The 14,881-nt window shown below is 45.6% G+C and overlaps 1 protein-coding gene across 1 annotated transcript in view; it reads left to right on the forward strand.

The window, feature by feature from the left end:
* The first annotated feature begins 2,584 nt into the window (after nt 1-2,584).
* The window catches only part of LOC146858422 (multidrug and toxin extrusion protein 2-like), a 541,481-nt gene continuing 529,184 nt past the window's right edge, over nt 2,585-14,881 (forward strand). The window contains exon 1 of the mRNA XM_085649339.1: nt 2,585-2,792. Within this exon, the coding sequence (XP_085505465.1) occupies nt 2,622-2,792 (171 nt within the window). The 5' untranslated portion in view covers nt 2,585-2,621. The remainder of the gene's footprint in view (nt 2,793-14,881) is intronic.

Consider the following 14,881-nt stretch of genomic DNA (forward strand, 5'->3'; position numbering starts at 1 on the left):
TGCCCCCTAATGAACTCCTTCTCCACAGATCCCCCTCCCTACCACTCTCCAATGGTATCCCTCATCTCTCAAAAGCCTCTCTTACATGGACTTAATTTCCTTTATAGCACTACTCGTACTAATGTAGGGTGTCACTACACAGCCAACGCACACTATATTTGAAGGGTGGTTGGTCTGGAGAAACTCAAGCTCAGGATTTAAAACGTAGCACAGTGGTTATTGTTCGCGTTACTAATAAGAATGTATTTCTACCCAAACAAACCCTTTTAAAGAACCATAGGATAATGAAGTGGTGCTGGAACAATTTTTAAAAGTGAGGGTGCTGCCATTATTAATGTTTCATCGCTGAAGTCATAGGAACTGTGCAAAATCCAAGGGGAGATTTACTAAGATTTTAGGCCATGTTTGCATCACAAAAGTGAAGCAAATCGGCACAAAATCTGTTTTTGATTTTCTTTCCAGCGCTAAACCTGTTTAGCACTGGAAATAACATGAAAGCCTTTGCATTACTTAGCGCCAAGGGGGCATACCATGTGTGGTGCATGGGCATTTCCATGCAAACACCTAAGGTTTCTGATGCAAAACCCTATTTACTAAAGAAAGTGGACAGGGTTTAGCCTCAGAAAACTGTGCCCTTTTGAAGTAGGTATAAGGAAGGAGAAATGATTTCATTTCTCCTTCCTTTTCCGACAGTGTATGTGTGCTGCACTTTACAGCACACACACACATAGAGGGAAAAGGGTTGATGTTAGTCTAGGCATGGTATTTTGTACTAGAAGGCTACCCTTCCAGTGCAAAACCTATGCTAGACTAACGGAGACACACTTGCACTATTGCTCAAAGGTGTCTCCTTGGTGCATGCCATCTGATTTCAGCACCGCCGCTAGGGAGAGGGGAGGGGAGTGCCGTATTTTAGAAAATTTGGCGCTCTCCTGCTCTCTCCTTCTCCTGCAGCACAGCATTTGCGGCTGTTGCACTGCACTGTATTATATGAGAAAGTGGTAAATCTGACCTCAAGGGTTTAAAAAAAAACAAGTACAGCACATAAGCCACACCATTCATCAGGAGAGTGGTAAAGGTGTGGTATGTAGCCAGTAGTACAATTTGGAGAACACTATTGGAAATATGTTACTTAAGCATGGTGTGGGAGCACACTGTTATTGACAGACAGCACATTTTCTATTGAACTACCCACAAAATGTGTACTGACATGCAGTTTCACAGATAAAACTATATGGGATCTAAATAATAATGGGTGAAAATAGGGTTTGAACAAATATTTATCATTTGCATGTTGCCAAATAGAGTGTCTTGATTAGATATGATCCTTTTAAAATCTTTGTTTCCATCACAATTCAGAATTATTAAAAAACGTGCTTCATTTATTGGTTGCTAACTGCTGATATATTTCCAAATATTTGTACAGTTTATTTACAGGTATTTAAGTTATTTTTGTGTCAGAAACAAATTGATAGCCTGCGGATTTTCCTTACACACTCCCTGTACCCCAGAAAGATTGTCAGAGAGTTCCCTTTACAAAATCCTCCAACTTCGCATACCAAGAAAGAAAAATAAACACCAATCTACATGTTAGAACAGTCAGAAGCCATTTGTCAGAAGACACAGCCTGACAATTGACTGCTGTCTTTAAATGCACAGCAAATGTGACAAGTTAAAAATACAATTTAAAGGCATCTTTATTGCTCAGTCACCTTCTGAACTTAAGCATAGTTCCTGTGAGGGAGAAGCATCACCCCAAGTAGCTTTACTGCTTGCACCCACAGGATAACGAAAGACTGGGGAAGAACATATATGGTCCTAAACCTCTGATTTGTAGTTTGCATGCAGCTCTTGGATGCTAGCTAATAGCTCACTCTGCCATATTAGAAGGGTTGTAAGAAAAAGGATCGGTGCGACCAAAGCAATAACTCGCACAGTTGTTTACATAAAATACAATTCTGTGATCAGCATGTTACTCGTGCTTTGCAGAAGGCACATTAACCCTCTGTGCTACTTTATGATGTCAATCCCGTGACAGGACAAACTCAGATCTGTTTATTGGGTGCTTTACCCACCTGAGTTATCTTGACATTGTTTTCAATACATGCAAAAAATGCTGGATACACAAGGAACTCTGCAGCATATGTACTTAACCCCGTACTATATTTGAAAATGCGCCATCCCTGGAGCTAACTCGCCAGGTGCGGGGGCCCCGTTCAAACTGCCCTAAAGTTAGCACTGGGGAAGAACTGGGACTACACTCCAAGACCAGCAACACACCTGCTCCATCAGCACTTCCAGTAGTTTCCACGATGGATATTCGTTCTGCAATAGGGGCACACATGCTCTTAGGCGAAAACGGTTACCCGGATTCATTCCGAATGAGCACATACTTGTAACCAACGTGGACGACGAAGGTGCTCTTCCACACTCTTCTTGTGATTCACGTCAGTGCCATACTCAGCTGCAGGTCGTTATGCAAAAATATGTTTTAGAAGGGAGTGGCAGGGTGTGGCTTGGCAAACATCCGTGTGCCTTAAGCTCTTGTGGGTTTTGATGGCCGCTTTTGCTTATGTTCAGTGGGAGAGATAGATGCGGGATTTCTTGACTGAAGTTTCTCGATGGACTGCTTGGCCAGTGATGGAAACTGTGATATCAAAAAGAGATGCCCAGTGCCAACTTTGGAGCACCCCATGTGCTGGTGCAGGGCTTGTGCAGGATGCTTGCGTTGGTGCATCCCCGTCGGCTCCCTGGACAAAGTCATATCCCTCATGAACCTGGCCGTGCCGCTGGTAAGGACGAGTGACAACTATCTTATATGACATGTCAATGAATGGATGAATGAATGAGCGGCATCGTAAAACCCTGTGCAAAACGTGTGCTTCATATTTGTGGTTCCTGGCCTGTCGAAGGCCTGCTTTTCTTGAGAAGCAACTGAATTGAGGATTGTAGCCCAGGATTAGAGTGGATAAGCTCGCGGAACACCCAGGGGCATGGTGCTTAATTTGCTGCTCATGTATTTGGGGCACGATTAGTTGCATTTGTAGGTGCGGTGTAGGGTTTTGAAGTTGAATGAGATGCAGAAGGTGAGTGGGTTAACTGGGCCAAGGAGATCGAATCCTTGAGCTCTTTTAGAAGCTAGGTTGCATTCAATATTTGAACCAATTGAGCCCTGGTTATCAGCTGGAGGTTAAATTCAAATTCCTGTGCAAACAGAAGTCCACAATGTTGTTCCCTGAAAAGGCCTGGAAAAATGGCCAAACTTGTGGAATTCAGTGTGCTAAATATCGATTACACTTTTTGTGTCTCATTCCTGAAATTGGACATTTCTACCACACAAGGTAAACACCTCACCTTGGGCTAATGGTATTTACCAGGTGTGTTACAGACCTCACTTATTCTTCACAACTTAGAATCAGAGCCTTGGAGGTGGGTGACTTGATGCTTTGGCATATGAGGGTTATTGAACTGAAGTATTTGGCGCAGTAGCTCAAGGAAGTCCCCAGCACTACTCTTTGGCCCACTGGGCAAGTGAAGGGCGGGATGCATTGGAGTATGTATTGATAACCGAGAACTGTGCAGATCAAAGAGAGAAAGGCATTCTTCTGAGTTGAAGGTTTCTTTCATGCTTTCCTCCATGGCGCTAGAGATCATTGACTAACCTATGATCGGGAGGCGGAAGATGCACCTGGGGACAAATTCACTAATATTTGGCGTAGCGCAAGGAAGCAAGACAACTTGCTGTGCTGCCTCAACTGGAGAGAGCAGGTTTGCGCCACGTCTGCCAAGATATGCTGCATTCCTGCGCGCGCTCTGCACTGGCGTGTTAGTGGCTGCCAAGTGAGAGTGACATCAAATAGAAGTCAGATCACCACTGAGATAATCAATGGCATCACCGAAGGCTCTGCGCGTGCCTACACGCCAGAATCAATTCCGCTCAATATTTCACACCTAGGAGGTGTTGGGAGAAAAGACTGCCCTCACCCTAGCCCTGAGTTGTGTGGATTGTATTACATTGTAGGCACCCGCTGAAGGGCGGACGGCTTCCATGTTACAACATGGGAGAGTGCTCAATAAGAAGAGTTGTATTTGCAGAGAACATATGTGGGAAGCGTTTTGGTTTTGTGCGTGAGTGACAGGACATGTACTGTTAGCTGGGGTGCAGTCTATTAGTGTGATGGGGAGGGGCTTTGAAAGATAGGGACACAAAACATTTAGGCAACTACAGATGCAAGGGTGCCTGCATTGCAGGTAGGGTTGCTTTTGTGCAGGGAAAAATACCTTCCGGCACAAAAACAATCCTATGAGACTTTCTTCTCCTTCTGTGTGTGCTTCAGAATGCAGCACACTTAGAAAGAGGACATGACAAGGAGAAATAAACATATGTTTTGTCATTACATCTCCCTTGGGAAGGCATAGCACTTTGATTCACTCCGAGGTTTACTAGTGTTAATAAATCCGAGAATGAGCTAAAAAGCATGGATGGATGCACGGGAACACCCACACTTCACCCTTGGAACGCCTTCCCATGGCAGAGTAACGCAGGGCAGTGACTTGTGCTGCCTTGATTTACTTCAGATTTACAAGGCCGTGCAAAGGTGACTCTGCATGTCATAGTAAATCTCACGGAAGAAGTTGCCTTGCTCTTGCATCACCTTGTGTGAACAAGGGAAAATCAAGCACGTAGTAAATAAGGGCCCTAGTGTTGAGCAACACATTTTCTATTTTGAAGTCATTGAGACAGAAAGATCGTAGCTAAACATTTTTTGCTTTTATCATTTAAATGACAAACATTATGACAGCTATGACAAAAGATAAGGGCTTTGATGTACTAAAGGTTGTGTTGGTATTTGCACTGTCCTGTGGCCCTTTGTGCTCTGCCGGGGAGGGGGGGGGGCTTTCAGATGGTAAATCGATACAGTGCTTTGCACCAATGGAGCACCCACCCAAAGCCTAAGTAAATGACCCCTATATGTGCAGCACAAACTTCAAAGATCTTGTATGCAACACATGCCACAAACTATCGGCTGTTGTGAATTCTATCGCTTTCAGTTGAATATCTCTCACCCTTACTGAGGGAAGGGCACTGATTGATTTGTAAAATAATAAGTGGCAGGGCCCAGGCCAGGAGGCCATTGCAGCTTGCTTGGATTGACATGGCGACCCCCTAAAGGTCAGGCAAAAGGGGGAAAGAAACAACCAATAATACAAAGATACATTCCCTCTAGAACTGAATTTCTTTCATATCGGCTCTGCTGAGCTCAATTTGGGGGCATAGAAAATATTCTTCTCTACGCAAAGTAATTAGATACTTTTCCATATTTTATTATACATTTTTCTTTTTTTTCTTTTTTATATTTCACATTTTAAATAGCATCATTTCATTGATTTTCACAGTATTTTACATGAATATAGCTGTCATCTTTGATTGAATAGTAATACTGTACATACAGTGCAATTAATCTCAACACCTATATGGTAACAGCTGACTAAATACAATACAATCAATTGAAACAACACCCCCACATAGACTCACATCTCTCTCATCTCCACTAACATATCCCTTGCACACTATACACTCTCACTCTGCACCCCAGAACAGCACTGCATGCACAGATGGAAATATCTGGGTGATGAAATCAACCCTCAGTTGCTGTGCTGATAGCTGGGGTGTCACACTCTCTCTGGTCGACGTACGTTTCAATGGGATGAATAATTGTTCTCCATCTTCTTCAGGGCCTATTATTTTATCATTTATAACGGGTGGAAGGGTAAGGGGTACAATCTGTGACAACTGCGTGTGTCACTTTTTGTGAAGACACCGGCTTGTGGGTGTTTATAACAGACAAATTGTTATGATGATGCCTGTGCAGGTCCACACTTCACAGAATAAATTATTTTCAAATATCTGTGGAGCAAATCCTCTAAGATGTTACAGGGGTACTTGTGGAAATATCAGTGGGTAATGTACCACGCACACCTTTTAATTCATACCTATGGTTCTAAGAAACTGTTGAATGTTCTGGGCGTGCTGGGAGGAGTCGTCCTCTAAACCAAGACGTAAAAATAAATGCTGCAGTTGCACCGCCCTGGGTGGGTAGTGTCCCTCCTAAGCTCCACCGATAGCTTGCGAGTACGTCGCATATCCGAATATGAAAATAAGTCAAAAAGTTCCAAGCAATTTCAAACTGAACGTTTATTCTCGATTATTCACCATTGGGTAATACTCATTGTATTCATGAGTCTATCCCGAGTGCAAAATTCCAAAGATTCCAGATTACTGTATGCAGCTGAAGGATATGCCCCAATGCATTTCGGGTATAATGATTACCCTTCGTCAGGGGGAATGTTCCTTGATGTTAATCAGGTTAGCGTTCAGCATGCTCCCGTTGTTCGGAAAAGTTCACCAACTTGTGGAAATAACACCACTGCTTTATTTGCACTCTAGGGGGCATATTTATAATAACTGACGCATCCCTGCATATCAGCAGGGATGCGCCAGTTATTTTGCGCCCCAGCTCCGCCATCATGGATGCGCCGCATTTATAATGCGGCGCACCATGGGGCAAAAACGGCACAGATGCGTCACGCATCTGTGCCGAAAAGTGGCGCATTGCTGGAGTTGCGTCGCAAGCGCGACGCAGCTCCAGCAAGGCTCGAGGGTGCCCTATCTGCACAATGCTGCGTCAATCCTTACGCCTGCCTCAAGCAGGCGCAAGGTTTTGACGCAGCATGGGCTCAAAAGTGACTGAGTGAAATCTTGTAGATTTCACTCAGCCACTTTTAGGAGGCGTTCCTGCGCCGGAACGCCCCCACCTGCCCTGCAACGCCTACATGTGGCGCAGGGCTTTACAACGTGACGCATCTCCCAGATGCGTCACGTTATAAATACCCCGCACCATGGCGCAGGATTTGCGCCGCTGCTGCGTCACAAAAGTGACGCAACGGCGGTGTAAATGAGGTGCAAGGGCTTCATAAATCTGCCCCTAGGTGTTTACAAAACAGAATATCCTGTTGGGATCATTCTCGTCATCATTTTATTTCTCCTTTTGAGGAATGATTGGCTTTGTTGCTACTCGATGTCTGAGTAACAACCGTGTTTTCCTGTTGTAACTCTCAAAGTCATATATTTCTTTATCTTCGAGTGTAGCGCAGTACGTGATTTTTCTCAGACTCTAAGCACTGCGCGTTCCGCAGTAAATGCCGCGTATTTTTCGTCCTTCTTCTCCATTACGTTGGACCTGCACAGGCATCATCATACAATTTTGCAGCAACCATTTCCCCATCATCGCTGCCAGTGATGGTACCAAAACAACTGTTAGCCATCTCTCTCGCCTGCAAGTGCGACAGTTCAGATTATTCCAGGTCCCCAAAGCTAAAGGAAGGGCTGGGGAGGCAGGTATCAGTATTTTGTAATGTATATTGTATTAATAAAAAAACGTTGTTCTGCTCGTCTCTAAATTAGATAAGCAGCACCACCATGTGGCAGAGTGTCCTAAGTACGGTGATGACAATTAAGTGCCAGTGCTGAGCACCAGAAACCAATTAAGTGCCAATGCCAGCACCTGAAACCACAGGCTCAAATTAAGTACTGAGCAGGGGACTGAATTGCAAGTTTGCTTTGTTTCCAAGCTTCATAGAGCGTAGCCCAATTCAAAATGTGGCAGATTGTTTTATAAAGAAAAATAATTGTACAAAGGAAAACAATTCTAAGAGCAACTGGCCTTGGTGGAGTGAGATGGAGGTAAGTTGCTTACTCTGGAACAAAGACCGCAGTCCTAATCGTGGCTTCACTATTTAACTATGTGAACCCTCGGGTATCGATTAGCAGAGTGTGTACGTTCAGTGTGAGCATCAGCGCAAAGCACTGTGTGCAAAAATATCTGCACACGCCTCAAAGCACCTCCTTTCCATTCAGCTTTGATGTTGCACTTTACAGGTGTATTCACTGAGAAATGCGCACTTCACCAAGTTTGAGATAGACACCGTAGCTAAAGTGGAGTTTAGATTTCCCTAGTAAAAGGAGTTTACAATTTTCTCATAACTTTGACTCTGTTCAACAAAACTGCTCAACACAGAACTCCAGCTCAGGTTCTTTTTATCAACTTTCTTTTAGAATGATCAAGACCTAACAAAGCGGTGATCTAAAAATATATAGATTTACAAGAACGTGACTCAGGGCGTGCTGCAAGCCATTTGGCTGTGCCGCACTCAGTCACTTTCAAAGCACAGGGATGCGACATATCTCAACAATATGTCGCATCTTGGTGCTTCTCCCTGCGCTGGCGCACAAACTGCTGCCATGCGCCGGCGCAGGCACCCTTGCACCATGGTGCAAGGATGCCTGCGTCGTGTGGAGCTTGTTTTTGTTCAGGAAGGGTTCCCTTCGTGCACAAAAATTATTTGAAATGTTGTTATTCAACTTCTATGCATGTTTCAATTATTGTTTATGTGCAGGAAGGGAACACTTCCTGAACAAAAACAATCTCCCTACAACACAGGCATCCTTGCACCATGGTGCAAGGGTGCCGGCGCATGGCAGCAGTTTGCGATTTGTAGCCTTTGCTGGCAGCAGGAGGTGATTTCCTCTTTCTATGCGTGCTGCAGAATGCAGCACGCATGGAAAGAGGAAAAAAAACGAGGAGAAATAAATATATTTCTGCTCGTTGCGCCTCCCTACGCCTCCCCTGAGGAGGCGTAGCATTCACACGCATTTCCAGATTTACGATTCCTCGTAAATCTGGAAATGTGTCTGGTTCCATGGGTGTTGTGTAGGAACACCTACAGCAACACCCATAGAACACCCCTTTCACGCAAAGTGCTGCATGTAAAGGGGCCATATTTACAAGAACAGGAAAAGTCACGCAGGGTGGCGTTTCCTGTCCTTATAAATATGGGGCAGAAAATGCACTGCCGGTGGGTCACAAAAAGTGATGCACCGGTGGCATAAGAATATCTGTTCTCCCCTATAGCAAAATTTGGTTACTTCAATTGCATGAAACTTAGCATTAAGGTAGAACTTTGGAAAGACTAGCCTTTATTGTGTTTGAAGTAAAACCATTCAGTTCATTTGAAAACTTTGGGGGGTTAAGGAGGGTTAACCATTTGGGCACTTAGACAGATAATAGAGAATCATAAATCACATTTTGTCTGCAGAATATAACATTTAGGAATATAAGAGGACCAGGGGAGACTCTCCAGACCACTGGGAGGATGAGGGGCTTCAAAGAAGGACAGATCCTCCAATGGAAATTATTATTGTATTTTTTAAAATTTTATTTATGATTTTGTCATACATAATAACAGTACAGCGTATAAAACATGTAGTAAGCTTCAATTGTCTCATATTTGTCTCTCGCATACATCGTCGTAATGGCAATACATCGAATAGATGCAGTTTTGTACAGCATACTTTCATTCCATAACAGAGAAATATAGACGATGCCACCATAACATACTTGGAGTTCCAGAGGCAGATGACTATTGTTATGCAGTGTTATCACAGGCAAACCCCCCAAAAGGTCCCAGTCCATCCCTCTCCAGGCACAAATAACACTAACCCTGTACATGCGTGATGGCGGCAATAAGACCAATATAAATTATCACAAAGCAATCACCCAGGATCACGGGGAATAGAGTCTGTCTCACCCGAGTTTTGTGAAAGAGGATACCGTTGCAGAGGGCCCCATATATCCTTTGGTTTGGAGGTTCTCAGGAGTGTCTCAGCATATGTAGTCATTTGCTCCTGACAGTATTTCAAGTCTGTTAGCCAAACCTTAAATTTTAGAGCACGACCCCTGCCCCATCTGCAAGCTACCCTGCGTTTGGCCAATAGGAATGATAGGGCAAGAAATTTCCGGTATGATTTGGGTACCTGCGCTGCATATCCCAAAAGCGCCACCAAGGGATCCCTCACCAGTGTGCTGTCTGTCATTATCTCGAGTGCCCCGAAGACCCGCTCCCAAAACTCTTGCACCCCAGGACATTCCCACGCCAGATGCAAAAAACCTGCCACAGGCCTCCTGCACCTCTCACACCTATCATTATCCGCTAGATTAAATCTGTATTTTTTGACAGGCGTGTAATAAAGACGCTGCAGAAATTTATAATGGAAAACCCGCAGTTTACAACTGGCAGAGATCTGTCCGGTTTGGATACAGCAATATCGCCATTGATCATCAGTTATCTCTTGTCTTAACTCTTCCCCCCACTGTGTACGGGCCAGCTAGTGATGTGTATGCAACGGTATAAACCCGACACCAGATGTTTACCATCCGTAGATCCCAGCAATTGATGTAAGGGGGTGAGATTTGGAGGTTCCTGTGGAAAGTTCGGGACCACCGACCGTATCCCCTGTCTCAGGCGTACGTACAGGAACACATCCAGAAGTGTGGGCTGCATCCCCTGGAAGACATGATCCATGGAGCGGAATAATACTTCATGGAAGAGATCTCCCCATGTGATAATGTGAGTGCGCTTACATAGATTAAGAAGCCCTTTTTCTTGCAGTAGCGATATACTGGTATGATAAGATAGGTGGAGTCTAGAGGAGTATAGGAAGGGCGAGGCGATGAACTTGTTTATCCGGTGCGATGCATCAACCGTGCCAGTGACCGTGGTGCGTGCTGTCGCCTGGGTATGAGTAGGGCCGTGTATCATATCATTCAATGGTATAGGGTCTGCGAGCCAATCCTCCACTGCCACCTGCGGCATATATCTTGGGGGGTATATCCAATAATAGGCATAGTGCGCCTGCGGGCTCAGATAATAGACCTCAAAATCTGGGATGTCAAAGCCACCTTGCTCGTGTGGCCTCGTGAGTGTAGACCATTTGATTCGTGGCTTTTTACCTCCCCAGAGCAATCTAAGTAATTCCGTACGTAGAGTTTAAAAAAAATAAGCTCCAGGGTGATAAGGTATATTTAGAAATAAGTAGAGGAACTGCGGCAGTATGATCATTTTTATGAGGGATGCTCGACCTGCAGATGAGAGAGGTAGAGATATCCAACGCGTGACATTACTAGACAGACGCTTAATAGCTGTGCCGTAATTGAGCCGTATCGTATCCTATGCATCTCTAGCCACCTGTATACCAAGATATCGGATATCCGTGTCACACCACTCCAATGGAAAGTCAAGCAGAAACTGAGGGACCGCATGCGTGAGAGGGAAAACCTGAGATTTGCCCCAATTAATATTAATGCCAGATAATCTACCAAACACAATGAATTCCCGTAATAGGGGATTCATGTTCAGCTGGGGGTCCCTAATGTATAAAGTCACGTCATCCGCATACAGTGAAATCAGGATCTGACGCAGACAGCAGTGGAAAGCCTTATCTTGGTGGCATTGACGGAGCCTGGAGGCCAGTGGCTCAATCGCTATGGTGAATAGGAGTGGGGACAGCGGGCATCCCTGCCGGGTGCCCCTCGAGATGGAGAACGGAGGAGAGGAATGACCATTTATCAATATCCTGGCGGTGGGTAGATGGTACAATAATCTGATCTAAGATATATAGAGGAGCGGGAAGCCCATACGTTGCAACACTCCGAAAAGATAGTCCCACTCCACAGAGTCAAACGCCTTGGTGGCGTCCAGGAATACCACAGCAAGTGGGAACTTGGGAGCCACCGTCTGAATCAACAAGAACAGAGTGCGTTGATTATGGGTAGTAGCTCTACCCGGAACAAAACCTGATTGGTCAGGGAGTATGAGTTTGTCCATCAGAAGAGTCAGGCGATTGGCTAGCACTTTAGCCAATATCTTGGTCTCGCAATTCATCAACGACAGGGGCCGGTAGGAGTCGCATGACCCAGGGGGTTTTCCTGGCTTCAGAAGAGACATGACCATCGCTTCCCTCATCGAGGTGGGGAGTATCCCAACTACAAGGGATTCCTCATACACCTCTCTAAGCACCGGAGCCATGATATCAATATATTGTTTATAAAATTCGGTAGGGAGCCCGTCTGATCCCGGTGCCTTCCCATTTTTCAATTGCATTATTGCTTCCCTGATTTCATCTAACTCAAAAGGGAGGTTCAGGAATCCCCTCTGAATGTCGCTAAGCCATCCAAGTGCCACATCTCCCATGAAACCATCCAGATCCACCAGCCCCCGTCTCTGCGACTTATATAGCTATTTGTAGTGGGTGGTGAACGCCTCAAGTATATTGAGTGAATCGCGCTGTATCGCCTCTCCAGGCCCTTCAATCTCTAATATATGTGTTGTGAAATGTGGACATCTGGTCACTTCCGCTAACACTCTGCCCTGCCATTCCCCCTCGCCGTACCTGTGGGCTACCCAGTAACGCCCCTTAAATTTCACCTCCCTCAGTGCAGTGTCTGTATACTCTGATAGCTTTTCACAGAAAGCTTGCTGCGCCTGGCCTGCTTCCCCCCGTCCCATCCGTCCCTCCACTTCCTTCAACTCCTGTTCCAGTCTCCTGATTGTCCTCTGTATGTCCCAAAGCACTCCAAAGCTCTTTGAGATGCAATACCCCCTTATGGTAACTTTAAACACTTCCCATATAACCTCAACGCTGTCCACTGACACCTTATTTCTGGAGAAAAAATCCTTTATTTCATCACGTAATTCATCTTGGAAAACTGCGTCTAACAGTGCGGTGGGTTGCAACCTCCAGGGAGGTCTAGGTTTGTCATATCCCGGTGGGATTAGTGACACTTTAATGGGGAAGTGATCCGAAAACGTCCTGGCTGGATGTGTAACATTACAAATGGTGGATCCCAGCCCCCTTGAAAGCAGACAATAATCAATACGCGCCCATGTTCCGGTATGTGACGTGAAGTGTGTTCCCTTCTACGCCCGTGGGTGTGTGTAGCGCCAACTGTCAATCAGGCCACCCTCCTCCAGTATTCCCTGCAATACCTCTTGTGAATTGTTGTAATGGTGCTTAGCAGCATTAGACCTATCCTGAGCTGGATTAAGGGCTATATTAAAATCACCTCCCCAGATTATATGGGTGGATCCTACATTCAGTATTTTTCCCCATACAGTAGTAAAAAACTCAGGGGTGTCCACCTTAGGTCCGTAGCAATTTGCTATTGTGATCGAGTCCCTTCCAAGCCGCCTCCACACAATGACATATCTTCCCTGGGGGTCCTCTATTATGCCCGCCAGCTCAAATGGGGTCTGCTTTTTGATTAATATGGCTGTACCTCTCGCATATGTGGAGTAAGAGGAGAATATCCTACAGCTTGCCCATTTACTGGCAAACGTCACTGTGGCCATTGGGTTAAGGTGCGTCTCTTGTAGCAAAGCCACTTGTATCTGCTGTCTGTCAAGGTAGGCCAAAATTTGCCTGCGTTTCCTCGGATCGCCAAGGCCCCTGATCTTCCAAGATAGCACCCTCAATATGCATTTATCGTCCAGCACCATCACAACAACCTATTGAGCCGTAACAGATGTATTGTGAGATTGTATATCACCATATGCATGCAATGGGAGAGTCATTATTCTGAAAAGTATACCACGTTATTCCTGCTGCAACATTCATCTACCCATCTCCCCAACTCCCCCTCCCACTGAAGCATCCCAATTATGCCAGTTTTCCTCAACCCTCCCCCCTCCCTAGACCCCAAAACTTAACTGCAACATACATTGACCCTGCTCCATCCCAGAGCAGCTTTAAGGGAAAATCAAGGAGAAACAGATACAATAAAAGAAAAAACAGTGGGGTACACCCGTTTGGGGAAACGCAGCTGGGTGGCCCACGGGTACCTCTCGCCAGTCCAGGTATCTTGCATCGTTGAACAAGTCCCTGAATAGGCTGCGAGGGCGTTCGGCTGCCTGTCGATTTTGTGTTCCATTCAATACCAGCATCATCTTCCGGGTCGCGCTTCTCAAAGGCATGGTGGGTTGTTCCGTGGACGTCTGGTGCACTGCAGCCAGTACTGCGTTCATGGTGCATAAGAAAAAACTACAATCAGATAGTTGCGTTCCGTAGCGTCTGTCACTCAATGTCTGATGTTGTTGCTCGCAGCGAATCTTCCATTGTAGACGACGTCTTCTTTTGTTTCTTAAGTTGCTTGAGGAATTCCTTGGCCTGTTGAGGCTTCGTGCAGAACGTTTGAGTCCCCTGATGCGTGATTCGGAGGCGGGCGGGATAAAGTAGAGCATAGTCAATTTGGGCTGGTCTCAACTTTAGTTTTACTGCGAGAAATTTGCGACATTCCTCTTGGACCTGCATAGTGAAATCCGGGTACATTGTGAAAGGCACCCCATCGTAATTCAACTGTTTTTTCTCCCTGGCAACCCGCAGAGCCACATCCCTATCTCTATAATTCAGTAGGCGCCCGATAATAGGCCTGGGAGCGCTACCGCGGTCCAAGGGAGCGGTGAGCCTTTCTACGATTAAGTGAGGAGACAATAATTCAGTTCCCAACACCGCTACTAGCAACTTTTCAATGTACTCCTCCATTTTGCCTGTATTGGTACTCTCCGGAATACCTAATACACAATTATTGTTCCTTCTACTTCTCGCCTCTATGTCCTCATTTTTGGCCGCTATGACCTTTAAGAGCTTTTCAATTTGTGCGTTGCACCCTGCATCTTTTATGCGCGTCTCATGGCCCTCAATTTTCCGCACTATTGCATCCATTCGTGATGCTATCGTGTCCATCTTGTCCGCGATGATCGCAAAGCTCTGCCGCACCTCTGAGAGGATCTATATATTACATCATCTCCTGGTGCTCCTTGTGACCCCGTCTGTGACCCTTCAGCCTCAGCGTCAGCCTTTGCCTGCTGCTGCCTAGTGGATTTTTTGGCATCGAAAGTGAGCCGCGGCTGGTGCGCATCCACTTTCCCCATCGTAGCGCTCGCGTCTGCAGTAGCGGATATTTTGCGACCTGGTGTGAAGGCAGTA

Source organism: Triturus cristatus, chromosome 3_2 (genome assembly GCF_964204655.1).
Source record: "Triturus cristatus chromosome 3_2, aTriCri1.1, whole genome shotgun sequence".
In the NCBI taxonomy this organism is placed as follows: Eukaryota; Metazoa; Chordata; class Amphibia; order Caudata; family Salamandridae; genus Triturus; species Triturus cristatus.